The sequence below is a fragment of the Eleutherodactylus coqui genome, chromosome 9 (assembly GCF_035609145.1).
Source record: "Eleutherodactylus coqui strain aEleCoq1 chromosome 9, aEleCoq1.hap1, whole genome shotgun sequence".
Taxonomy (NCBI): Eukaryota; Metazoa; Chordata; class Amphibia; order Anura; family Eleutherodactylidae; genus Eleutherodactylus; species Eleutherodactylus coqui.
In genome coordinates, this window is record NC_089845.1 from 43441597 (window position 1) to 43469127 (window position 27531).

At 42.9% G+C, this 27531-nt stretch overlaps 1 protein-coding gene across 1 annotated transcript; it reads left to right on the forward strand.

The window, feature by feature from the left end:
* Window positions 1-19272: 19272 nt before the first annotated feature.
* NRN1 (neuritin 1) lies at window positions 19273-26770 on the forward strand. Its single transcript, XM_066578937.1, has 3 exons — window positions 19273-19479; window positions 23428-23572; window positions 25606-26770. The coding sequence occupies exons 1-3, from the start codon at window positions 19425-19427 to the stop codon at window positions 25835-25837; spliced, it is 432 nt and encodes a 143-aa protein (XP_066435034.1). The 5' UTR covers window positions 19273-19424; the 3' UTR covers window positions 25838-26770.
* The last annotated feature ends 761 nt before the right edge of the window (window positions 26771-27531 follow it).

The window sequence follows — 27531 nt, forward strand, 5'->3', positions numbered from 1 at the left end:
GCCCAACCAAGAGGGCAAGTGAAACCAATTAATCGCTTTGGTTAATGTGGCTTAATTTGTAACTAGGCCTGGAGGCAGCCCAGTTAAAATAAAAATTGGTTCAGGTGAAAGTTTCAACGCTTTAATGAGCATTGAAACGTATAAAAATTGTTTACAAAAATTATATGACTGAGCCTTGTGGGCCTAAGAAAAATTGCCCGTTCAGCGTGATTACGTCAGGTTTCAGGAGGAGGAGGATGAATATTATACACAGATTGATGAAGCTAAAAGGTCCACGTTTTTGATGGTGATAGAGAACAATGCTTCCATCCGCGGGTGCAGCCTACGTATTATTTAGGTATCGCTGCTGTCTGCTGGTGGAGAAGAGAAGTCTGGGGAAATCCAGGCTTTGTTCATCTTGATGAGTGTAAGCCTGTCGGCACTTTCGGTTGACAGGCGGGTACGCTTATCTGTGATAATTCCCCCAGCCGCACTAAATACCCTCTCTGGCAAGACACTAGCCGCAGGACAAGCAAGCACCTCCAGGGCATACAGCGCGAGTTCAGGCCACGTATCCAGCTTCGACACCCAGTAGTTGTAGGGGGCAGAGGCGTCACGGAGGACGGTCGTGCGATCGGCTACGTACTCCCTCACCATCCTTTTACAGTGCTCCCGCCAACTCAGCCTTGACTGGGGAGCGGTGACACAGTCTTGCTGGGGAGCCAGAAAGCTGTCAAAGGCCTTAGAGAGTGTTCCCCTGCCTGTGCTGTACATGCTGCCTGATCTCTGCGCCTCCCCTGCTACCTGGCCCTCGGAACTGCGCCTTCGGCCACTAGCGCTGTCGGATGGGAATTTTACCATCAGTTTGTCCGCCAGGGTCCTGTGGTATAGCATCACTCTCGAACCCCTTTCCTCTTCGGGTATGAGAGTGGAAAGGTTCTCCTTATACCGTAGGTCGAGCAGTGTGTACACCCAGTAATCCGTAGTGGCCAGAATGCGTGTAACGCGAGGGTCACGAGAAAGGCATCCTAACATGAAGTCAGCCATGTTTGCCAGGGTACCTGTGCGCAACACATGGCTGTCCGCACTAGGAAGATCACTTTCAGGATCCTCCTCTTCCTCCTAAGGCCATACACGCTGAAAGGATGACAGGCAAGCAGCATGTGTACCCTCAGCAGTGGGCCAAGCTGTCTCTTCCCCCTCCTCCTCCTCCTCCTATTCCTCTGGCCATACACGCTGAAAGGATGACAGGCAAGCAGCATGTGTACCCTCAGCAGTGGGCCAAGCTGTCTCTTCCCCCTCCTCCTCATCCTCCTCATGCTCCTCCTCCTCCTCCTCAACGCGCTGAGATATAGACAGGAGGGTGCTCTGACTATCCAGCGACATACTGTCTTCCCCCGCCTCTGTTTCCGAGCGCAAAGCGTCTGCCTTTATGCTTTGCAGGGAACTTCTCAAGAGGCATAGCAGAGGAATGGTGATGCTAATGATTGCAGCATCGCCGCTCACCATCTGGGTAGACTCCTCAAAGTTTCCAAGGACCTGGCAGATGTCTGCCAACCAGGCCCACTCTTCTGTAAAGAATTGAGGAGGCTGACTCCCACTGCGCTGCCCATGTTGGAGTTGGTATTCCACTATAGCTCTACGCTGCTCATAGAGCCTGGCCAACATGTGGAGCGTAGAGTTCCACCGTGTGGGCACGTCGCACAGCAGTCGGTGCACTGGCAGATGAAACCGATGTTGCAGGGTGCGCGGGGTGGCAGCGTCCGTGTGGGACTTGCGGAAATGTGCGCAGAGCCGGCGCACCTTTCCGAGCAGGTCTGACAAGCGTGGGTAGCTTTTCAGAAAGCGCTGAACCACCAAATTAAAGACGTGGGCCAGGCATGGCACGTGCGTGAGGCTGCCGAGCTGCAGAGCCGCCACCAGGTTACGGCCGTTGTCACACACGACCATGCCCGGTTGGAGGCTCAGCGGCGCAAGCCAGCGGTCGGTCTGCTCTGTCAGACCCTGCAGCAGTTCGTGGGCCGTGTGCATCTTATCTCCTAAGCTGAGTAGTTTCAGCACAGCCTGCTGACGCTTGCCCACCGCTGTGCTGCCATGCCGCGCGACACCGACTGCTGGCGACGTGCTGCTGCTGCTGACACATCTTGATTGCGAGACAGAGGTTTCGTAGGAGGAGGAGGAGGAGGGTGGTTTAGTGGAGGAAGCATACACCGCCGCAGATACCACCACAGAGCTGGGGCCCGCAATTCTGGGGGTGGGTAGGACGTGAGCGGTCCCAGGCTCTGACTCTGTCCCAGCCTCCACTAAATTCACCCAATGTGCCGTCAGGGAGATATTGTGGCCCTGCCCGCCTGTGCTTGTCCACGTGTCGGTTGTTAAGTGGACCTTGCCAGTAACCGCGTTGGTGAGGGCGCGTACAATGTTGCGGGAGACGTGGTCGTGCAGGGCTGGGACAGCACATCAGGAAAAGTAGTGGCGACTGGGAACTGAGTAGCGCGGGGCCGCCGCCGCCATCATACTTTTGAAAGACTCCGTTTCCACAACCCTATACGGCAGCATCTCCAGGCTGATAAATTTGGCTATGTGCACGTTTAACGCTTGAGTGTGCGGGTGCGTGGCGGCGTACTTGCGCTTCCGCTCCAACACTTGCGCTAGCGACGGCTGGACGGTGCGCTGACAGACATTGGTGGATGGGGGGGAGGACAGCGGAGGTGAGGGTGTGGGTGCAGGCCAGGAGACGGTAGTGCCTGTGTCCTGAGAGGGGGGTTGGATCTCAGTGGCAGGTTGGGGCACAGGGGGAGAGGCAGCGGTGCAAACCGTAGGCGGTGAACGGCCTTCGTCCCACCTTGTGGGGTGCTTGGCCATCATATGTCTGCGCATGCTGGTGGTGGTGAGGCTGGTGGTGGTGGCTCCCCGGCTGATCTTGGCACGACAAAGGTTGCACACCACTGTTCGTCGGTCGTCTGCACACTCAGTAAAAAACTGCCAGACCTTTGAGCACCTCGGCCTCTGCAGGGTGGCATGGCGCGAGGGGGCGCTTTGGGAAACAGTTGGTGGATTATTCCGTCTGGCCCTGCCTCTACCCCTGGACACCGCACTGCCTCTTGCAACCTGCCCTGCTGCTGCCCTTGCCTCCCCCTCTGAAGACCTGTCCTCAGTAGGCGTAGCAAACCAGGTGGGGTCAGTCACCTCATCGTCCTGCTGCTCTTCCTCCGAATCCTCTGTGCACTCCTCCCTCGGACTTACTGCCCTTACTACTACCTCACTGATAGACAACTGTGTCTCATCGTCATCGTCCTCCTCACCCACTGAAAGGTCTTGAGACAGTTGCCGGAAGTCCCCAGCCTCATCCCCCGGACCCCGGGAACTTTCCAAAGGTTGGGCATCAGTCACGATAAACTCCTCTGGTGGGAGAGGAACCATTGCTGCCCAATCTGAGCAGGGGCTCGAGAACAGTTCCTGGGAGTCTGCCCGCTCCTCAGAATGTGTCATTGTAATGGAGTGAGGAGGCTGGCAGGAAGGAGGAGCAGCAGCCAGAGGATTCAGAGTTGCAGCAGTGGACAGCGCAGAACTCTGGGTGGACGATAGATTGCTGGATGCACTTTCTGCCATCCACGACAGGACCTGCTCACACTGCTCATTTTCTAATAAAGGTCTACCGCGTGGACCCATTAATTGTGAGATGAATGTGGGGATGCCAGAAACGTGCCTCTCTCCTAATCCCGCAGCAGTCGGCTGCGATACACCTGGATCAGGAGCTCGGCCTGTGCCCACACCCGGACTTGGGCCTCCGCGTCCTCGCCCGCGTCCGCGTCCTCTAGGCCTACCCCTACCCCTCAGCATGCTGCATTACCAGTAATGCAGAAACAGAACGCTGTAATTAAATGTGCCGCTTATTGGCCTGTGGTTGGAGGCTGACTTCGCTTACGGAACGCCAGGAAATAATTTTGCGCAAGCCAGCTGTAACACTTAGCTGGCTGCGTATGAATTAGGAGGACAACTACACCCAGCACAGACCCAGTACACTGAGGACAGTCACAGGCAGCCCAAAAAATTTTTTTCCCCAAATGTTTTTGGAAAGGCCCATTGCCTATATACACTGTATATGTCTTCTCTCTCTGCGTCACCACTACTGGCCCTGGAGTATGTAAAATAACTGCACACTGTTGCACTGTGGACTGGAATTTCAGCAGTGATTTAACAGCCAACACAGAGCCAGGAAATAATTTTGCGCAAGCCTGCTGTAACACTTAGCTGGCTGCGTATGAATAAGGAAGACAACTACACCCAGCACAGACCCAGTACACTGAGGACAGTCACAGGCAGCCCAAATAGATTTTTTTCCCTAAATGTTTTTGCTTAGGCCCACTGCCTATATTCAATAAATATGTCTTCTGTCCCTGCCTCACAATATATGTCTTCTGTCCCTGCCTCACAATATATGTCTTCTGTCCCTGCCTAACCACCACTTCTGGCCCTGGAGTATGAATAATTACTGCAGGGCGCAATGCTCTGCACGGCCGGTATACAAAAAAAGAAAAAATTTGCAACACTGCAAAAAGCAGCCTCCACAGTACTGCACACGGTTAGATGTGGCCCTAAGAAGGACCGTTGGGGTTCTTGAAGCCTAAAATACTCCTAACACTCTCCCTATAGCAGCTCCGGCACCAACAGCACTTTCCCTCCTCTATGTCAGAACAAATCTGAGGCGAGCCGCGGGAGGGGCCGATTTATATACTCGGGTGACACCTGATCTCGCCAGCCACTCACTGCAGGGGGGTGGTATAGGGCTTGAACGTCGCAGGGGGAAGTTGTAATGCCTTCCCTGTCTTTCTATTGGCCAGAAAAGCGCGCTAACGCCTCAGAGATGAAAGTGAAAGTAACTCGAACATCGCGTGGTACTCGTCACGAGTAACGAGCATCTCGAACACGCTAATACTCGAACGAGTATCAAGCTCGGACGAGTACGTTCGCTCATCTCTAATAATAAATAATGCAAGAATTGGAGATTTGGGACATCTCACCTCTCCCCCCCCCCCCCCCAAAAAAAACCAAAGAGGTTAAAAAGTTATTCCCAACTTTACCGATGAAAATGTCAACTCATCCCAAGAAAAACGGGCCGTTACACCGCTTCATAGGTTAGAAATAAAAAAATGTACCGCATGTATTTTTAAATTTTTTTCTACTATCGAAAATGGTTTTTCGTATAGTATTAAAGTCTAATATAGAAAAACCTGTTCAGTCTTTTGCTATGAGCATTACGAGGAATGTCAGCATTATTTGCAGCTCACCTGTCTATTCATTCAACATATACAGATAGTACATATGAGAATAAAGCTCCAATGTTATGTGCCCTCAGGCATCTACTCTGCCTCACTGATACATACACTAGTACAAAAATACATATAGATTATTTTTGGCACCCCATCACTGCAATGTCTTAGTTGTGGCAATGCAGTATAGTTTCATGATGCGTTACCAGTCCTTCAGGATACTAGCGTGTTTCTTGCTACTCGGTTCATCATATACTTGTAAATATGCAATTTATGTAATCCTTTACAGTCCATGTGTATCCACATCATACAGCCACTTCCATGTACAAATGTAACAGACTAGCTATTTGTTTAATTCCTTGAGGTTTCTTTTTTTTTCAAATTCCTAATTGAAGGGGTGTCAAACTCATCTGCACCGGGGGCCACATCAGCCTAATGGTTGCCTTCAAAGGGCAGATTGTAATTGTAAGGTTTTATAGTAATAGTAACCCCTATAGTGGCCATAGTAGAAATAGTTACCCCAGTAGTAACAGGGTCCCCCATAGTGGCCCCAAAGTAAGTGACCCTCATAGTGACTCCAGTAATAATAGTGACCCCCCACAGTGGCTTCAGCAGAAATAGTGACCCCCATAGTGGCCATAGTAGCAATAGGTACCCCAGTAGTAACAGGGTCCCCCATAGTGGCCCCAAAAGTAAGTGACCCCCATAGTGACTTCACTAATAATAGTGACCCCCCCATGGTGGCCCCAGCAGTAATAGTGACCCCCATAGTGGCCATAGTAGCAATAGGTACCCCAGTAGTAACAGGGTCCCCCATAGTGGCCCCAATAGTAAGTAACCCCCATAGTGGACCCAGTAATAATATTGACCCCAAAGTAGCCCCAGTAGTAATAGTGCCCCCTATATTGGTGGCTCCCGTAGTTATAGTGCCCCCAGTAGTGGCTCCAGAAGTAATAGTGTCTCCTATAGTGCCTCCAGTAGTAATAATGTCCCCTATATTGGTGGCTCCAGTAGTTATAGTGCCCCCAATAGTGGCTTCAGAAGTAATAGTGTCTCCTATAGTGCCTCCAGTAGTAATAATGTCCCCTATATTGGTGGCTCCAGTAGTTATAGTGCCCCCAATAGTGGCTTCAGAAGTAATAGTGTCTCCTATAGTGCCTCTAGTAGTAATAATGTCCCCTATATTGGTGGCTCCAGTAGTTATAGTGCCCCCAATAGTGGCTCTAGAAGCAATAGTGTCTCTTATAGTGCCTCTAGTAGTAATAGTGTCCCCTATATTGGCCACAGTAGCAATAACTGACCCCAATAGTAGTCCCAGTAGTGATAGCAATCCCCCAATTGGCCTCTGACTGGACAGCATCCCTACAGACATTCCACTCACCCAGCCTACAGCTCCAGCCCGGCAGTAGTCGCTTTAGAGTCTGTGACCACTGATCTCTCCTATTGACATCCGCACTGTATACAGGACGGCGCATGCAAACACTGGGAGCAGAGGTCATCTGTCAAAGACTCTTCACTGCCACCGCTGAACCGGAGCTGCAGACTGAGTGAGTGGAATGCCGGTGGACAACATAAAATGAGGTGGCGGGTTGGGTTTGGCCTGCGGGCTTTGTGTTTGGCCTGTATACCTTATTATTACAAGCATAAAGAAAGCAGGTCAGACACAGATAATAATGTAAGGGTTTGCACAGTTAGGTCAAGGAGGTGAAAAACTGTTGACCGCCTCAAAGTTACTCAAATTGTTTAATGTTGTTGAAATGTATCTAGAAGTGTTATTATAAAGTTATTTATGGTACGGTCACTCTAATAAAATGATGACAAATGATGGCAGATTTGTGATGGAGCATAAACAGCTTTCATGGCAGATGTGGTTGAGTAAGAAGCATGGGTTGCATAGTAATGGCTATAAGAGTTGAGTTCCCATGCAGACTTGAGTTTGATGAAGATTGCAGAGACAAGCATGGATGCGCAGTGTGTACACGTCGCGGAGGTGCTGGAGCTGTGTTTTCCTGTGGAGTGTGCTCAATGTTGTGGAGAACCGCTCTTAAGACCACTGAGCCATTACCTGGGTGGGCCCAAGTTGGTCGATAGAGTTCAATGCCCTTAGAGTAGAGACTGTTGAAGGACTGTATGACGAGTGAATCAACCAAAGTAATGCTGAGCCAGTGCCAAGCCAATGAACCAGGCCACTGTTGCCACCAGCCAGTAACTGCCTACAGAATACACCACAGTTTATCTTCATTGAATGAACTGTAGCAATATTTTTATCCTATGCCATCTTGTGTGACTCCACAAGACACCAGCCATGACTAGTATGACTGTGTTAAAGCTGTACTATCTCCGACTGATTTGTACCAGCTTGATGTTGAGCTCCCTATACCATCTGATGATTCTGCAGTCAACGGCAGAATCAGCTTATACAACCATAAAACTTAAAAGCTTATACTAGGCATCGCTACGTTATGCTCTATGCTAAATAAATCTGAGTTCCTGCATAATGCACTCAACGTGTTTTAACAGTCTTGTTTGTCCCTGCCTCATCAGGACTGCTACTCTTAAGCAATTCAAGATAACAAAGCATATCCGGCCTTGATACTAGGCCAGATGCTAGATGACAAATGCCAAGTATTAAAAGGGGTTGTGGCAAGTTATAAAGTTATCTCCTATTCGCAGGATAGGGGATAACTTTATGATCATGGGGTCTGACCACTGGGCCCCTCGCCAATCCAGAAAATAGAGGTCCACTTAGTCTCTGATTGGATAAATTGGAAGTTGTGTAAGTACACTGCCGTTCTGTTCACGTCAGTGATAGCGCCAAAGATTGCTAAAATCAAGAGCTTCAGCAATGTCCGATTGCTGTCATTGACATGAATGGATAAGTGGTGCACCTGCAAGACCTCTACTTCATTCACTCAGGGACTCACTGGACCACTTTTCTTGGGTTGAGGAGACCCTAAACTATTCATAAAGTTAACTTCACAACTTAGCACAACACCTTTAAGTCCAAAATCATGCCTACCCATCCAGAGCTCAGCTGGACTTGACCAATGAGAAGCTTACAGGTGAGACACATGAAGCATGAGCATGGTGTGGGATGGCATGGCGGTGACAAATGGAGGCGGAAGCAGCAATTTTTTTTTCAAAATCAAACCTTACTGAACAAAAGCAATAGTTGAATTATTTTGCTCCAAAGGAGAGTTTGATATATATATGTTTCAAAAGTATTTATTGAAATTAATTTTAAACTTTGGCGACATTCCTGCCGCATAGACCGCATGCATGGGGAGAAAGATTTGGTATAAGGCATGAATACTTAGCATTGATACAATTGAAGTTTTTGATATATTTAAACATTATAATATAATATTACACAGCTTTATTTGTGTAACACATCCTCTTTGGAGTCCTTCTGGGCTTTGACAGCAGCAAGATATCTGAAAGAAACTCGGGCTTTACTATCTATACCTAGACCTCTAACGCTCGGAAAGAGCCACATCCTTACACCCAAGTCGTTATTGACATAAATACTTCCAAGGCCTCGTACTACACTACTTTCTCTTTATGTCGGGGGTCTTGCTGTGTAGTTACATTCGACATGCATCATTAATTAACAATTTCTAGATTCTCTCTATACATTATACTACTGACCACGGGTGGGTTTAACATTGTGACTTGAGAAAAAGACTGGGCTTGTAACCATAAGGAATCATCTACCTTTCCCTGTTCAAGCCACCACTCAGTCCAATACAACAAGAGGTCTCTTTCAATAATGTAGTCCAATGCCTTTGCTAAAAACTACTGCAGGTCGGCAGGTGATTAAACACAGTCCCTAACAGTGTGCACACCTAACATTGGGGGCCCCTCTTACACGTCCGTCAGCGGGACGTACGACTTCGGCTGACTCCAGTTTTCCCTTGACCACATCCAATGTTCCAGGTCATCATCCAGCTTTTCCTCCAACTCTTGGCAACAGGTACAGTAGTTTGTTCAGCACCAGCACAACTCGGCACTGTTCCAGAGCTGTCTTCCGCTGGGCTCACAGCTTCTGGGCTTCCCTTGGACAGACACTGAATCTTCTCACAAGCCGGCCAGCAGCTCCCTCCATGGCAGTTTCCACTACTTCCCTTGGCTCATCTTTGTACTGTGTCACACATGGGTGGCACAGTTCTCTCCTCTTTAGAGGGTACCTCACTGTACCTTGAATCTTTGGGCCACTTCTAATAGGGATGGAACTTTATGACTTCATTAGCCAATGACAGCCTTACCCTTCTCTCCCATCCAACCATAGACAGTCTCTGCCCGGGTAACCCAGTCCAGGATGTTGTGGCTGTCATGACTCATAACATAGATTTTGCAGAATGAATAAAAATGAAAAAAATAATTTGTCTACTTGTCTAAGTTCATGCTGGCACTATGGGGCAGGTTTTTTTTTTATTGCTAAGTTTATAAAATAGGTAATAAACATAATTTGCAATGGGGGTTGAATAATTTTGATTGCAATTGTATATTGAAAAAAACCATTGTCATTAAAGTTTACCATTGCAACAATGGGGTATACTTGGTATAGGGTGGACACCCACTTGTGATTTTTTTTCCCTGCGATGGGACAGCGATGATTATGAAACCAATGATTTTCAATGGTTTCATACTCATTTGCGATGTTTCAGCAGAAAAAATCTGCGATATGGCTCAGTGCTTTCAATGGGGCCAGCAGCAGCAGCGCTAGCCCCATTAAAAACATAGGGAGTATATTGCAGTCTTCTAATAGCGCTAAGCTATTTATCAGTGAATAGCTAAGCACTGCCTGTAATTGGCTAAGCACTCAGCCAATCAGCACAGCTCTTTCAGGAGGCGGGGATTTTTAAATCCCCGCCTGCTGAAAGTGCTGGACAGCAGTGCAGGGGAGCCAGCAGAAGGACTAGCCTGAGCGGTGGAGAGGTGAGTAAAGATTTTATTTATTTTTTTTAAACCAGCTAGGGATAATTTTCAGGGAAGGGCTTATATTTCAAGCCCTTCCCCAAAAATCATGTTGCGGGGGTTGACACAAAACCGCTGTGACAGCTGTGGCAGAAGTCCGCGACATACTCCATCTTTTCAATGGAGCTAGCGCTGCTGGCCCCATTGAAAACACTGGCCATATCGCAGCGTTTTTTTTTTGTGCTGCGAGGCAAGTGTAAGCCCATAAAGGGAAGGCATAACGCTAGCATACTATATGCCATCACCTTATGATCAGTGGGGTCAGGCCTTTGAATCCCCTTTTAAATTTCCCCTGTACAGTGCTGCTCCTGGCTGCCCAGGGAACTGCAGTCAGCATGTTGCTGGGCAAGAGAAAAAAAGTTGAGAAGACGCAGCACTACAACTACAATCACAGGATGGGGGTCGTAGCAATACGCTGTCACCTTATAAGATGCGATAAACCCTTTATTGCCCATACAAATAAAGCCCCCAATCATAATTTGACAGACTTCTTAATTTGTCAATGCCTCCATTATCTCCCATCTCTCCTCTATGTTATCTAGCTGTATACTGCCTGTACATACTGGAAATATCTAAATAAACAATAGAGATTTACTATGGCTGTCTAAAGGCAATGTACCTTTTTTCTGTACTGCTAAATTATGAATATTACTCAAAAAGAATATAGCTATTACCATGTTTCCCATATTAAATCGAAGCTGTGAAAATGTCACAGTAAGTTAAGCAAATTAAAGTAGATGTTCACAAATGGAACATAAATGTTTATACTGTTATTAGCTGTTGACTAATCATGTTAGCTGCAAGCATAGAGTCTTATCCTAACCTTTCATTACAGCAGGGTAGGAGGACTACAATTGATAACAGAAATTACACAAACCCTGCATACTGTACCTGTGTTTCCCTAAATTCATCTTTTCCTTCATCCTACAAAGTTATGTATGGTAAAAACTTAGACTTTTCTTCAAATTACTGTAACATACAAAAAAGGACTGATGGTGATTAGGTCTAATAACAATCAAGAGTATAAGCTCCTTATTTCAGTATATAATAGCCAAATCCACCAGGGGGCTTATTTATCTAGACTTGTATGATGGATTTCTGGCATTAAAAAGTTGGAAGATTGCTGCAAGTGCAAAGACTGCAACTTTTTCAAAGTTTTACGCCACTTTTTTAAAGCATTAGTGAGCATGGCTGCAAGTGGCCCATCAGATTTACAATAATTTATGCTAGGAACTGGCATAAATTATCGCTGAAAGGTATGTCAGCTCCTAGCTGGTATAGGCTTCACTGTGGTGCCACCAGAGGCAACAAATCTAATAAGAGGCTTGTGCCTTTAAATACATTACACCACTGCATAGCTTACTTGGACCACTGCATGAAATGTTGGTCTAAGTAAATATGCCCCAATGTTCAAGAAATGAATAAATTACATTCAGGTTCTGTTAAATGTATAATTATGTTTTATTTCCTAGTATACAGTGAGTATGGGCAAAGTTGCAAAAGTGAGTTACATTCTTTGGTATCAGGTGGGTTGGAGTAAAGGCCCATTTAGACACAACGATTATCTCTCAAAATTCGCTTAAAGGCCATCTTTTGAGCGATAATCGTTCTGTCTAAACTCACGGCCATCATGCACTGTTCATGTACCATTCGTTAATCATGACTCTTATCAGCTCCGTACGCTGATTTTCTCAGCGGGCGGCACTGATAGTATTCTTTTTTAGCTGGTATCCCACTCTCAGCGGGACACTAGCTGAAAGCTCCCAGAACAATGCAGCTGTTTGCATATACGAAACAGCTGCTTTGTTCTCTGAGCTATCGCGGCCCTATCCCGCTCCGCCTGCATAACTCTTAAGTAGCTAATTAGCTACTTAGAGTTATGCAAAGATGATCGCTCAAAACTGTCACTCAAACTGTCATTTGAGCAAATTTTGAGCGATCATTGTTCCGTGTAAATGGGCCTTAAGTTAAAAATCTTAGGCCGGGTTCCCGTATACCAGTTGTGTCCTGACAGTGATTTTATGATTGATCTAGACAAAACTGATCTCATTAGAGTGCGTTTTTTGCACCAGTCTGAATGCCATGAACTGTCCAATAGAAAACTATGAGAACAGTACTGTCATAAGCAGAGACATAACTTGAAGCTCCTGGGCCCCAATGCAAAACCTGTAACAGGGCCCCAACTATAATGTTTTATTTATAGTACTGGGCTCCCTACATGGAGAAGAGAAGTCTTATGGCCATCTAAGGCTCCTGGGCCCGCATCCCCTGCATTCCCTATATTTACACCAGTGGTCATAAGTTTCCCTCTGGCATTTCAGTAGAAACAGGAATGGTGCCTTAGTGTGCTGTCAGCAAAAAGAAGTGGAGGAAGATTATAAACCTTGATGTTCAGTAAGGTAATGTAAGATTACCAGGTGTCCGTTACTGTTATGTGGTACTGTGCCTCATACTGGCAATGTTGCTCTCAATATCATGGAGGTTCTGTGGCTCCCTTTTGTGTCCAATAGGCCATTTAGACGATAAGAAGCAGCTATGATCAGCTTCACTGGTGTCCCACTGCTGAGCTGAGGTTACGTGTACTGTGGACATCATCACATCATTGGCCTTCTACTTTGGCTTCACCGGCAATGTAATGTTTTTTTTGTTTGGCTGAACAGCTGGGAAGAGTGGTTACCGGCTGCCTAATGAGTGATGGTAAGAGGCTTCTTACTGGTTTGAGCCCTAATGCGGTTTAATACATGCACAAAGCCAAAGTGTTCTGTTGGTATCATTACTGTTTTATATAAGAAAAAGTCTCCAGCAGAGAAACATAAGGTCCCGCGGATCCCATATTACCATCTTATTCTAATGCTCCTAAGAGCTCAAAAAGTTAAAGAAGTTTTAAGTTAATAAAATTCAGTATCGGACAAGGATTCCTTGGATCTACCCACTATACAGATGATGGGTGCATCAGACTGTAATTACACATATGACATATCATCACTAAGGTCGAAAAAAAAATCAAGCACCTAGAAGCAGTTGTTGGAATCAAATGCCTTTCTCTGTGTGATTGTAACGTTGATATAAGTGATTACAATATCAGAGTAAAGGGATAATTTATTGCGGAAAACTGACGCCCTTGTAGGGAGGCTCTAGTACCCTGCTGTACCACCTCTAGCTCGGATACAAGATGTGATACAGGTGGGCATGCAGGCTCTAGTACCCTGTTGTAACCCCTCTAGCTTGGATACAAGATGTGATACAGGTGGGCATGCAGGCTCTAGTACCCTGTTGTAACCCCTCTAGCTTGGATACAATATGTGGTATAGCCAGGCATAGAGGCTCTAGTACCCTGTTATACTGCCTCTAGCTTGGATACAAGATGTGATACAGATGGACATGGAGGCTCCAGGACCCTGTTGTACCACCTCTAGCTTGGATACAATATGTGGTATAGCCAGGCATGGAGGCTTTAGTACCCTGTTGTACCACCTCTAGCTTGGATACAAGATCTGATATGGGCGGGCATGAAAACTCTAGTACCCTGTTGGGTCAGCTGTAACTTGGATACAAGATGTGGTATGGGTGGAAATGGAGGCTCTAGTACCCTGTTGGGTTGGCTGTAGCTTGGATATAAGATGTGGTATGGGCGAACATGGAGACATACAAGTTTCGTTTGGTATCCTGCAGCATGTCGGTCCACATTTTCTGTAACTGAGCCTCTAGGTCATGAACACTCAGAGACTGTCGAGGTTAGCATCCCAGATGGTCTCCTACATGTTTTATTGGCGATACATCAGGCCATAGAAGTCTAGCTATGTTTCAAAGGCATTCCTGTGATACTGTTGTTGTGTACAGCAGAGCATTTTATTGCTGGAAAATGCCTTAGAAGCCCTGCCATGAGAGGATCCCATGTGGCTGCAGGATGTCCTGCACACATCGCTGAGATGTCATTGTCCCTCGTACCACTACTAGGGGTGACCAACTGTCATATGCGATTGCCCCCCAGACCATCACACCAGCAGGGGTCAGTGTGTCGCTCCACAGCAAAGGTAGGATTGAGGCGCTCACCCCTAATTCTCTAAATATGAATATAACCATCATCAGTGCTCAAACTGATGATGGTTATATATCATTGTTCACGATACCACTGCAAACTGAGGCGACGGTGAGTGTCAAAGGCATTAGTAATTAGTATTAGTAATGGATGCCGTGAGACCAAATATCTTTCAGCAAAGCGCCTGGAAATGGTTCCAACAGGGGGTCTGTAATGACGGTGCCACCTGTCTCTGGGCGGTGGACAACAAAAAGTTGAAGTTGTTCCTGCTTGTCAGCCAATCAGATGATTCTTTCTACTGGTGGTCTGTCAAGAGAGTTCTGACCTGGTCACATTGTTTGCATGCCCTCAAGCATACATTGGTCCCAACAACTCCTAACAGTCTGGTCAGAACGGCCCAGGTGGCAGCAATTAATCCATACGACCATCCTGGTTCTCGTATTTCAGTAATGCACCCCTCTCAAACTTTAACGGGGTGAAATCTCTTCTCTGCGTCGTAGAGACGTCTAGTGGTCACCAAGCTCTATAGAAGCTGGAAGGTCACTACACACAAGTAGCCTTTGAGAGCCTTTTTATAGGCCAAGGGGAGAGCCATTTTTAGGTTCTCAAGTGACAAGACCGTTCATCTAATTACGCCCCAATTCTAATTATTTGCATATCTGCCGGAGATGTAACTGCATGTCGCATACTAAACAAAGCTCTAATTGTTCAATAATAATGTCAAATTATATTGTGACTTCTCTGCATATTGCAATATGTACTCGATAAAAGGTTGTACGGTCTGTTTCTAGGTTATCAGGAAGCAGAGGTAGTTGAGACTACTGTACTGTGTAGTTGTGTAGAAATGGAATTCGCAAAATTACTGGGCAAGACCTTGGGGCCTACTGTTATTCAGTGGCTTGAAGTAATTGAAAATGGCTAATAAGTACAACCTAGGATAGAATGTGAGTCAATAACATGTGCTGGTTTTGTTTTTTGATGTGACCTCTTCGACAAGTGCCTGCCCGTATAAGTGCCTGAATGGGTGTTTTTCCGTGATCACGGCCAGCATTTTCTCGTCCATTCACATGACCGCGTGCATCGTTTTGAGCGAAAAAATACGCCACACCCCAGAAAACCCTCGCTTTGCCAAAAAATCTCGGGATACCTTCCAATGCCTACATAGAGGCACCTGTAAGCTTTTCGCAATGTTGGACGCTGCAAAAATGCTTCCCCCTCCCTTCTCTTTCCCTGCTCCCATAGAAGTCTATAGGATTCTCTGGCGTATATTGGCAAAAAGATTGTTCCAGAACTATCTTTTAGCTGAGCGTATATGTTCTATTTTGCACACTGCCAGCATTTACGTGCCGTATATTCGCCCATGTGAACGGCTGCATTGGAAACTAATGCTTTACATGGGAACCGTATATGCGCCCGGGCGTGCAAGCGCAGTGTATATGCGCTAGTTGGACTAAAGCCTTACATTGTTTATAGCTGCCCATTTTCCACGTGTAAAATTGGATTTAGGAAGAAATAATGAACCTAAACTGATGTGTAATTCTCCATCAATTTTGCGCATAGCAAGTAAATAAGAGTCCTTGCAGGAAAGAATGGACTGTTTATGTTAAACTGCATGTTCAAGATCATAAGCAAAGATTCAAGTCTCTAAGTAGAGACCTAAAACCACAAATATTCCTAAATATCTGAAGACAGCCACAAGGAAGCAGCTGCTATTTGGAGCTCTGCCCTGGGACCTAATTAGTAGTGAGCAAGTAGACAGCCATAGAAGGGAGACATCATACAGTACAATGCAGCAATGCAGGCTTGGGGTGGGGGACAGAATTTAAGCAAATTAATACAGAGGTAACCATAGCCTGCGAGCAGAGGTAGATAGATAGATAGATAGATAGATAGATAGATAGATAGATAGATAGATAGATAGATAGATAGATAGATAGATAGATAGATAGATAGATAGATAGATAGATAGATAGATAGATAGTAAATGTATTGGAGCGGAAGCCTCCGCACCGACCTCCATGTAGTGGCTAGCGCTTGTAAATGCAGCCACAGCTCTCATTCCGCTTCCGCTCTGACCTCTGCGTTATTGCGGCACTGACAACATGCACCCACTCAGCTGATCGGTCGGGGTCCTGAGTGGCAGACCCCAGCTGATCAACTATTGATGACCTATCCTGATGATAGGTCATCAATAGTATTTCACCGGAAACCCCTTTTAATATTGTGACCCCATTGTTTAAATTGGGTTTACATATATTTTTGAGCCTGGCCAGTCACTTTATGCCTGACACAATTCTTGACACTTTTGTGCACTTTGTACAGTGGTCTGGTGTCTATAGCTGAACAGAAAAATGCTGCATGCAACAAGAAGACATGTAGCATGACCACTGATGCCTACATGCCAAGAATGATGTCATAGAAAGTTATAGAATCAGTTCTTGCATTGGTTTCCCTCTGGTATTTCAGTTACCATGTTGGAGGGAAAAGGATGGACAGATGAATATATGGGGATGAGCCCTTAATCAGATATCATAAAGGAACCATACATATGTGGAATCCTCCACTACTATGCATTTCCTTTAATGCATGCAGTTATAACAACCATATTCACAGATGCAGTTGTATTTTCAGCTAAAACAAGGAGTGGATCATATAGGTAGTAAAATATAAAGTAAGAATGGATATTTGTCCTCTGTTTTGTATTCACTCCTTGTCTTGCTTTAAAAACTGCATCAGAATCTGCACCAGCAGAGCTAGGTTTGGAGGTCTCTTTAGAATGCATCTATGATTTTACATAGGACTGCAGGTAAACCTTCTGCATTGCCTTATTTGTTGTTACAATGTGCATGCCATAGAGTTCAATGAGAAATTCATCCCCAGCACACCGTAGCATGGACTGTGCAATGGAAGGTATGCGGCAGAAAGGTGAGGCAGAGACTTTAGAAGACCTAGGAAGGGAAGAAGCAGAGTAGGAGGAGGGGGCAGCTCAAGGGCATTTGTTTCTCCTCTTATTACCTGTGCTGCATCCTTACGTCAAGCTGCCAGGACTAAGTGCTTCATCATTTTGATCAGGAAGGATTCCCTCCTCCCAGGCTCCCTCCACCCACTGGAGCTTTCCCGGAGCAGTCTACAGAAGTCAGGTCTAGCACTTCAGGCTCCTTGAGGTGGAGAAGTAACATTAGGATGCTGGGCAGGTGTAGGGGAAGGCTGCTCACCCCCTGCACACGTCACACCGAGGAGCCTGCCGGAACCAGGCTGATTACTGCGGGGATTTACCAAGAAATGGCTTGTATGATGAGTGATACATGTGTCCACCAAGGAGGAATGAAGGAGTACCACTCATTATATATAATGGGATGGATGGATGGGTGGATAAGCGGTGTAAACTGCTAGTCAATGAAGATATCTGCATAGAAATGAAGAGCGAATAATTTTAGATCGATTAACCGATAGATAAGATGAGTGTATGTTGGATGCATAAATGACTAAGTAACAATCGATGTTAAGATATAGATAGATAATGCAATAAAACAATAAGCAGGTGAATGGAGGAGGAATAATCTATTAGGTTAATACAGATATATAACTAAAATTAGAACACATAGAAGACTGGAATTGTAAAGGTGAGATAAACAGACAGGTACTTAAGTAAAGAAATAAGCAGAGATAGACAGATAGATAGAAAGAAGAAAGAAAATAGAGACAGAGAGAGATAGGAAATAGAGATAGAGATAGGAGATAGATAGATAGATAGATAGATAGATAGATAGATAGATAGATAGATAGATAGATAGATAGTTCTGATTAGATAGATTAGATATGAGACGGATAGATAGAAAGATAGATAGAAAGAAGAAAGAAAATAGAGACAGAGAGAGATAGGAAATAGAGATAGAGATAGGAGATAGATAGATAGATAGATAGATAGATAGATAGATAGATAGATAGATAGATCTGATTAGATAGATTAGATATGAGACAGATAGATAGAAAGATAGATAGATAGATAGATAGATAGATAGATAGATAGATAGATAGATAGATAGATAGATATGAGATACATAGTTCTGATTAGATAGATTAGATATGAGACAGATAGATAGATAGATAGATAGATAGATAGATAGATAGATAGATAGATAGATAGATAGATAGATATGAGATACATCGTTCTGAAATAGATAGATAGGAGATACATCGTTCTGAAATAGATAGATAGATAGATAGATAGATAGATAGATAGATAGATAGATAGATAGATAGATAGATATGAGATACATAGTTCTGATTGGATAGCTAGATTAGATATGAGACAGACAGACAGATATATAGATAGATAGATAGATAGATAGATAGATAGATAGATAGATAGATAGATAGATAGATAGATAGATAGATAGATAGATCTCTGAAGCTGGCAATGAGATACAACAGCTCCCTTTGACAGTGAGGACTGAGGGAGGACACAGTACTATGTACTATGGCAGGAATAAGTGAGTTGATGGGAGTCAGAGATAGATTACATCATCTTGTCAGCAGCTCCTCCCAGGTATTAGAGGGGAGTGCCCATAATGTTGTCACTGGCAGTAATCCCCTGTGGTGGCTCCCTCCCTGCACTCTCGGTGTCTCCCCAGCACCTGGTGATGGCTCTGGCACTGTGTGCAGGTGGCACAGCCTTGGTGCACAGGTGACACATTATAAGATGAAGAGTTATAAGACTCCACACACTAGTAGTGCAGACAGTCCAGGAGCAGTAGTGCTGGGTACTCCTCTACTAGACATGGTTACTGTATGTAGTCAGTAGTATGCCTGCTGGGGACAGCCGGTCCTCCATATGAGGGTGGCCCTATGTGGATAATCCCGGCCTCTGATGCCTGGAAATGGGGATCCTCTATATAAGAGCAACTGGTGCATCGCCAGCCTCCTCACGTCAGCTCCAGGCAGGGGGTGGGCGGGGGCTGAGCTCCATCCTCCCCTCTCCAAATGGTGCGACCCATCCCCAGCTCTTCTCTTCTTCCCTTCCCTTCTCTCTCCGGCTCTGTAAGTGTCAGCTGCTGGAACTTGTTTGCAATGCCTAGTTCTTCTCACTCCCCACCCAGGATTTCCCCAATATCACACTAATCTATCCAGTCTCCAATGGTTTTATTCAATGTAGGATGGGAGTTCATCTGAACGGAAGATATATTCTACTGGTGCTTGCTGTGCACATAGGTGAGTGGCTCTACTAATAGCTCCAATCGCCATTATATTCCATAAGACTGCTAGCACATAGAATAGCAGTGCAATTAACCCCTTATTGACAGGGGCTGCCATGTAGAATTGAACGATCACCGTGCAAATGTCATATAGGAAATGTCAGCGACCGTCTATGCATTTCCTTACTGCTAATTATTATGTATTTACCATTCTCCAAACTGTGCTGCATGTATACGTCTAGTTATAGAATGGGACCTGGTGTCAATGGAAAGTCTGATGTGTAGAAATGGAGGATGAGAAAAGCAGAATGGAGGAGATCCAACCAAATAACCAAATTCAGGCTGATTGTCGTATTCTGAAAGCGGAAAATAATTTAAAAAAAGAATGATATATGTTTTTTAAGTTACTTTCGCCTCTTTATTGTTTTTGGATTACATACATATATACATTACATGAGTATATATATATATATATATATATATATATATATATATATATATATATATATATTTATATATATATATACATATGCATGCATAAATGCTAGAATTCTGAGAACACGCTGCATAAGGTTTGTATTCTATCTTGTTACCTTTGTATCTATTTTCTATATGTGGTTAAAATCAATCACTATCTATCGCATATCTATCTATCTATCTATCTATCTATCTATCTATCTATCTATCTATCCATCTATCTCTCGATTTTTGTCTGCACCTGCATTTATTTTGTACTTATTCATCTTCAAACCATGTATTCTTCTATTACTGAATCCCCTAGTATCAGTGGGGAGTCTATTGTACCGATCTAATTGGATTGCAATATTTGTTCTTAGCGTGTCTCCAGTGCAGTGGCAGTGTGCAGACCTTATAGATATGTGTGTGTGTGTGTGTAGTGTAGTGTATTTTCCATAGAGAACCACTATGGCACATAAACCATTGCCCAGGATTGCATTCAGTCAGCTCACTGCGACAAGTGCTATACTTGGCATCTCTCCTCAGTGTGACAAATGGGCCGCAGCTCTTACCCAGCACAACAATACACTTATGAGATAGGGAACCTGGGTGATCAGATGATGAAGAGAAAATTCGCAATTAGCACCTCCAGTAAAAAGAGAAATGTACACAGACAATTAAAAGTCCAGTCTGTATAGTGTAATCCCGACTAATGAAGCCCGGGACAATGAACAGGGAGACGAAGAGGAGCTGGAATCATCGTGCTCTGTACAATCCCTGTACCCTGGTGACTTGGATGCGAGGCGTTAGAATTGACTTTACACCAGTAATGACATTAGTGGGAGTACATGCAGACATCAACACTTCTCACACTGCTTGTTAATTGCAGAAAGGGAGACTGACTGCAACCTGAGAACAGCATTATTAGCAGATTACTTACTGGCAGGGATCAGGCTCTTGCTCCTTTACATCACATTAGTGCTTCTCATGATGTAAAATAACGAAATAAATACATGGAATGTAAATAAAATAATAGTTTATGGTCATTTTATATATATAAATGTAGATTAAAAATGCAGTATTATTTGCAGTGAAAGAAATATTTTAAAATATGACAAAATATAAATGCATTAAGATGCTCCTTGATCTCCAGCTACACAGCGCCCAGAATGAATGCGGTGGCAGCACAATTATTTGTAGGGAAAATCCTGGAAATTGATATTATTTTTTTTTTCATCTATGCCGTTCATAAATGTTTTGCTTATGAAATGTTTGAGGTATTCCTCTTATATATTCTTGCAAAATTCAGGACTACAATTAATATTTTAGGTAATATATGTTGCATATTATTATAGACTGATTATCTGCTGTGTGCAGGGACTGTGCTGCATAAGAGAATGGTGTTAAGGCCAGTGCAGCCTCTACCTCTCTGTACTGACAATCATTGCTATTTTAGCTTTCCTTCATGCAGAAGGTACAGTATAGATAGCATTTCTTGGTCTGCAGTGTCTTTTCCTAGAAGCGCTTTAGTTGGCAGAGATGTCTGCTTCCAGTATAGCTCTTTTAGCTGCATAGTGTGTGGGTGCAGTTGAAGCTCTGCTACCCAGGATCAATCTGGAATTGTATTAACTCTTGCTCTATCTGCAGAATGGGCCATTGACTGAAAAATAGTCTGAGTCTGTGTTTGTTTGTAGCAGGTTGAGACTGGTATGAAATAAAGATGTAATGCAATACAGTGATATGCTAGAAAATGACGCATGCGCTGTAATGAGAAACGAAAAAGTCCTGTGGATTATAGGGAATCATGAGGTGTGATGAATAGTTTGTGAATAGATTGTTTATATTGCATCCATATTCTTGGAGTGTTGATCTGCTGAATTCATAAATGCAGCCACATCATTGTCACATCCTACCATCTACTCAGGGTGGAAGAAAGGAGGAGGGGTGTAGTATCCCTAATCTATTCTACACACACAAGAGGGTGTCATCCCCATTCCCAGCGCTAGGTGTTCCTTCACAAGACACATATATCCCCCATTTAATTATTACAAACATGGTATATGAAAAATCAATTGATTTGTCTCCAAATTGTACAATACAGGGAGTTATTTAATACTGATCTTAACAATTAAACTCGTTTACTATTATTGACTAATCAAATAGGTGTAATTTGTTGCAAAAGTTATAAGCTGTAACCATTGCTAAACGACCCACTAAACATATGTCATATTTGCCATGTAAAACATATTTAATCAGCTTCAGTGAATCCTTATATAGAAGCTCGATATAACGTAGAGCTTTTAGGAACAAACCAAACCCCCCTTAGTCCATATCTTGGTGGATTAGCTATATCTAATGCCTTGTAGGTCTATGCACTTCTACGAGCTGAAGTCTACTGGAGCAGACGATGAAAGGGCCGTGCTAATGTGTGCATGCATTTTTAATGACAAGCTGCCTGAATGCATTTGTTAAGGAAATGGAGAGAAAATGGAATACAATGTTGTTGTTGTGCTTATGTGATATGCACAGAAGAAATACTACATAGCCATAATGTCCGATCTACCTGCGGTCATTGAGTAGTTGTGTGGTTGGATGCAGATAGTCTGTGACCTACAATGGGTGAGGAGTGCACCAATACACAGAATGTGATAGAGCCCCCCTCCCCCTTACTGTCTGATCACTGCAGCATCTACTGGATAATGCTGAATCCAAGGGAATGTTTATGTGTAATATCTCTTATCAACTCTTAATAGAAAACTCCATAAAGGGCGACATGGGGAATATTACAGGTTTCATCTCGGAGAAACATTCTGCAAAATAGATTTAATTGCCCCCAGATTTAGCAGTTATTTAATGTTTAAGAAAATCTTTTATTCATGCCTGGTGTCTCGTATGAAATTATATTTCATTTCTCATTTAAAGAGAGTCGGAAACAGTTTTATTACATTGCATTTATTCTCCTCCATCGTGACGAGGAACAGTTACTACACGAAAAGCAAAGCAAACCTCCTGTATCTCATAATGGAAAAGGTTACTTGGGGGGGTCTCCTGATCCTGATAGTAAAAAACTACCACCATGGATACAATTTACCCAAACGAATAGAAAACAGTGGGGTCGTTATTTCCAAAAATGTTCATTTAAATATCTAAATATTCATATACCTAATGTATATTTGTTTATTATCGATATGTTACCTAAATGCATTTATTATTATATCTAACTATCCGCTGATGTACTGTATACAGTTATGTACTACAATTTTTAAAGGTATTCTCTTCATTGTTGAAATCGACATTGTAATAATTCTGCTGAAGAATGACTGGTCGAGATTATATGAAATAATAGACGTCCAGTGTAATATGTGAATACTAGGGAAGTAGCAGTGAGTATCAAGCTACCAGTGATAAGGGGAGCTACATGTTATAGTACATAGGTGCAGCAGTCAGTCATCAGTTGTGTGCAGAGTGGGAGCTGTCCAGCTGACTTGGTGCTGATCTCTCTTCCCAGCATACTTGGTGCAGGCGGTGAGGGCAGCAGGCAAGTGCGATGCGGTCTTTAAGGGCTTCTCCAACTGTTTGCTTACCATGGGAGATAAAATGGAAATCTATTCTCGAGGCATGGAAGAAGAGAAAAACCTCAACACCATTTGCTCGTAAGTCATCAAAGATAATTTTCTTCTCTCTCGCAGAATGATGAGTGACTGGATGCAACGTGGGCGTCTTAAATCCACAAAAGGCGCCACCCCCACACTTTTACATGTCAATGCAAGAGCCATCTTAACTAATCTATTATATATATATATATATATATATATATATATATATATATATATATATATATATATATATATATATATATATATATATATATATATATATATATATATATATATATATATATATAAATAAAACATGTATACAGATGCACACACACATTATATATATGTATATATATATATATATATATATATATATATATATATATATAATGTGTGTGTGCGCATCTGTGTGTATATATATATATATATATATATATATATATATATATATATAATGTCCCTAGTTGATAATACATGATATTTTACGAAAATTATACATATAGTATCTGCAGCTAACAGTTTTACCCCTAACAGAGCACTGTGACAATAGTGCAGTAAATAGTATGCAATGCTTCCAAAGATCATGCTATAGAAATATACGCTTTACACAGGTTTCAAGAAATCACTATATTTTACATTGGTTAAAATATGAGTAAGGAATGACTTATATTCAGCATTTATGCACATATTTTACACATGCAGCTTAAAGCTAGAATATCTGCACTGAGTAAATGTGAAAATTGCTATTCTTAAAAAAAACATGTATATTCTGGAACTGTTTCTGTAAGCATTATGGTTTGCGCATACAAGACAGATATTAGATGTTTGTCTTAGTCTTGGGATTGGTCACTGATGACGTCTTCTTCCATTTGCTTTTAGTATACTGAGAGATTTGGAGGATATGTAGGCTTCCTGTGAGTAATCCATTTGCAACAGAGATATCTTCACAGATACAGCTTCCCAACATCTCAATATCTCATTATTTATTACTAATGTAGCAACACTGGAATTTACAGCAATCCTGAAGAGCTCATACATTACATTGCATGCAACTGTTTTACAACACAACATATAAACGCCTGTCTGGAAAACACTGATGGAGAGAGGAGAATGTATGACACATGGAGGGTCACTGAGGGGGATTATAAGGCCACACTCTAAAGATGCATAGGGTCTCGAGACTATTCTGTATCTTTCACCCACCCCTGGGAATAGACGCGTGTATACCAATGACTGCTTGATACATAATGACTTTACAACGGTGTAAAGCTGATAAATCTCAATTGATAGCAGTCCCATGTGTCTTCAAGAGATGCTGACAGTGGCACATGCTAAGACACTTCTGGCATCTCTAAGGGGCAGCAACAAATTGACAAATAATTGATAACTCAATTTACAGTTTTATTCTTGGAAACTCATTTTCATATTTTTGTGTTCTATATAATGAATGATAATTTTATTATAACAACTCGTGTAATAAAACTGTGAAAAAAGACAATAATGTCTGCCATAGGACAATGGAAATAAAAGGAAAAAAATATATTTTTTCCCTTGATTTTGTAGCTAGGTTGAAATTAAAAATATCAGTGTTTATTTTGATTCTCTGCACTTACTAAAATTTAAAGGCAATTATATGTACATGCACACGCTAAGTGAGCATGTGCAAAGTAACAAAAAAAATTACACATTATCACTACATCACCATAAGGTGCGCAAGTGCAGTGAGTATTCTCTAGCATTGCTGTGGGTGGTACTACAGTCACATATTGACATATGCAAATAGAATTTGGTACCCTGTTAGCCAGAAAATCCTTGTGATATTAAATACTTTTGTATTAAAAAATGACAAAATTATTATAGAGGTGATATATTTATGAGCTAGCCAGAAAAATTATATATGCAAGCTTTCCAGGGGGCATTAAGTAGCCTCAAAAGCTTGCAGATTTGTTTTTCTAGTTAGCCAGTATCATCTTTACAATATTTTTGTCTTTGTTATACAAGATTATTTAATATCACAAGGACATATGTAATAATATGTATTATAAATAATAGACTGATGTTGGAATTTTATTCTGTCTCTTTTTCAGATACTGGAACGAATTCCACGTGTGTGCTGTCACAGTGCTTGCAGATTGTCATGAAGGGGCAGCAGACATGTGGGAGAAAGTGAAAACGGATTCCAAAAAACTCAGCATTGAAGGCAGCTTGTTCCAAATGTGCGGTGGATCTAATGGCTCAGCCGGCCCCAGAGCCGCCTACCTTGCCATCCTGCCTTTACTCCTGCTGTCTCTATCTGCTCTACTTACCTGGATCTTCTAGTAGACCCAAAGTATCAGGAATCCACCCTCACTCGCGCCACCTGCTGGATTCTAGAGGAAATACCGATCCGTTCTCTGGGGACCTTGTGTTCTCTGTGACGTTTCCCATCTAGGAGTGTGGAAAATAAAAAAAAAGTTATATTATTTAATTTGTGTTTCGTTTGCCAAATGTTAACAAACAGTGAGCAACAACAGCCAAAACCGGACCTCAGCTTTACATCTTCAGAACAGAAACCGTGAGCCCTTTTATCCTTTGCAAAGAAACTCAGGAAAGGCCCTGGGCCAACCAATAATAATAATTACAATAATAATAATACTAATAACAATAACAGGAGAAGAAGAGAGGAAATGGGCTCCTCATTATTAAATAAACCATCACATGCAGAACAAGCCAAGGGACCTGTTACATGTGGAAGATGTGCTGTAGATGTTCACATGGTCGATCACAATCTAATGTTCACCATATCCCCTAGCCACAAAACCATGTTTTCCTCATTGCAATGCAACTATGTAACCAAGGAAAGAACAGCTCTGGAAAAAGACAAGAGGAACAGAATGAATGGCCAATGGATGAATGTGTAATGCCTGGGCAAGTGTGATGTATGGACTGCTGAGGGAGTGAAGCTTTATCTGCTGTTGCCAAGATAGATTTCAAAGTTCACTGCCTTTCTTTCTTTCTTTTCCTTGGTTTAGGTGTTACACATATTACTTAAGTATCCGACAGTGTAAACCACAAATGGGGGAGTAAATGTTATAACCGTACAAAATAGATATTATAAAAATAAGAGATTTTGACAGAAAATTAAAGAGAGTCTTGATTTTAAAAGAAATAAATGTAATTTAACAGAAAGTTTATTATAAACTCAAATCAGCAAAAAAATATTTGCTACAAAGTATAGTACAAGATATTAAATAAAATTATTGTTTCAAAATGCGTGTGCTTCCTTATAAGACTTTATTTCCATGAAATATTGTATGTTTATAGGAAACTATTGCTGCAGTGTGTGCATTATGTTCTGGTATTTGTCAGAGGTTATACTGTATATAACAGCATAATATAGTATAGGGCGATGTGAAAGAGAGAACACGAACTGGGTAAATGGAGTGAAAATGGCTGAAGGAAAAAAACATGCGAGTTATAAAGAGATGAGAGAAAGAGAGGGTTGAGGAATGGAGAAGGAAGAAAGAATGAGAAAAGGACGAAGGGAATAGGAAAAGAAGAAAAGAGGGAGAAACAAGAAAGAGAAAAAATAGATGAATGGTGAGAAGCTCATTCAGTGCAAAAATAGAGACAGAGGGCAAACTCAGCCAGAGATTAATGGAAAAACTGAATTCAAGAACAAGTAGACAGATACGATGATGGAAAATAGACAATGATACAGGATAGAAAAAGTGGCACTAAAAAGAGAGTGAGAGTATTGGAGAGGGCACATAAAAAAGAGGGAAGAAAGCTACTGTAGCGACTTGGGAAATAAGAAAAAGAGAGAGAGAAAGAGAGAGAAACAGGAAAGAAAAAAAACGAGCAAGGGAGGGAAAGGAAAAGAGACAGAAAGATAAAAGGAAACAGAAGAAAAGAAGGGAGAAACTAGAGAGAGAATAACAAAAACGATGGTGAGAAAATAGTTCAGTGCAGAGAGAGAGAGAGGGTATATGCAACCAAAATGATGAGAAGCTGGGAGTTCAAGAATAAGCAGA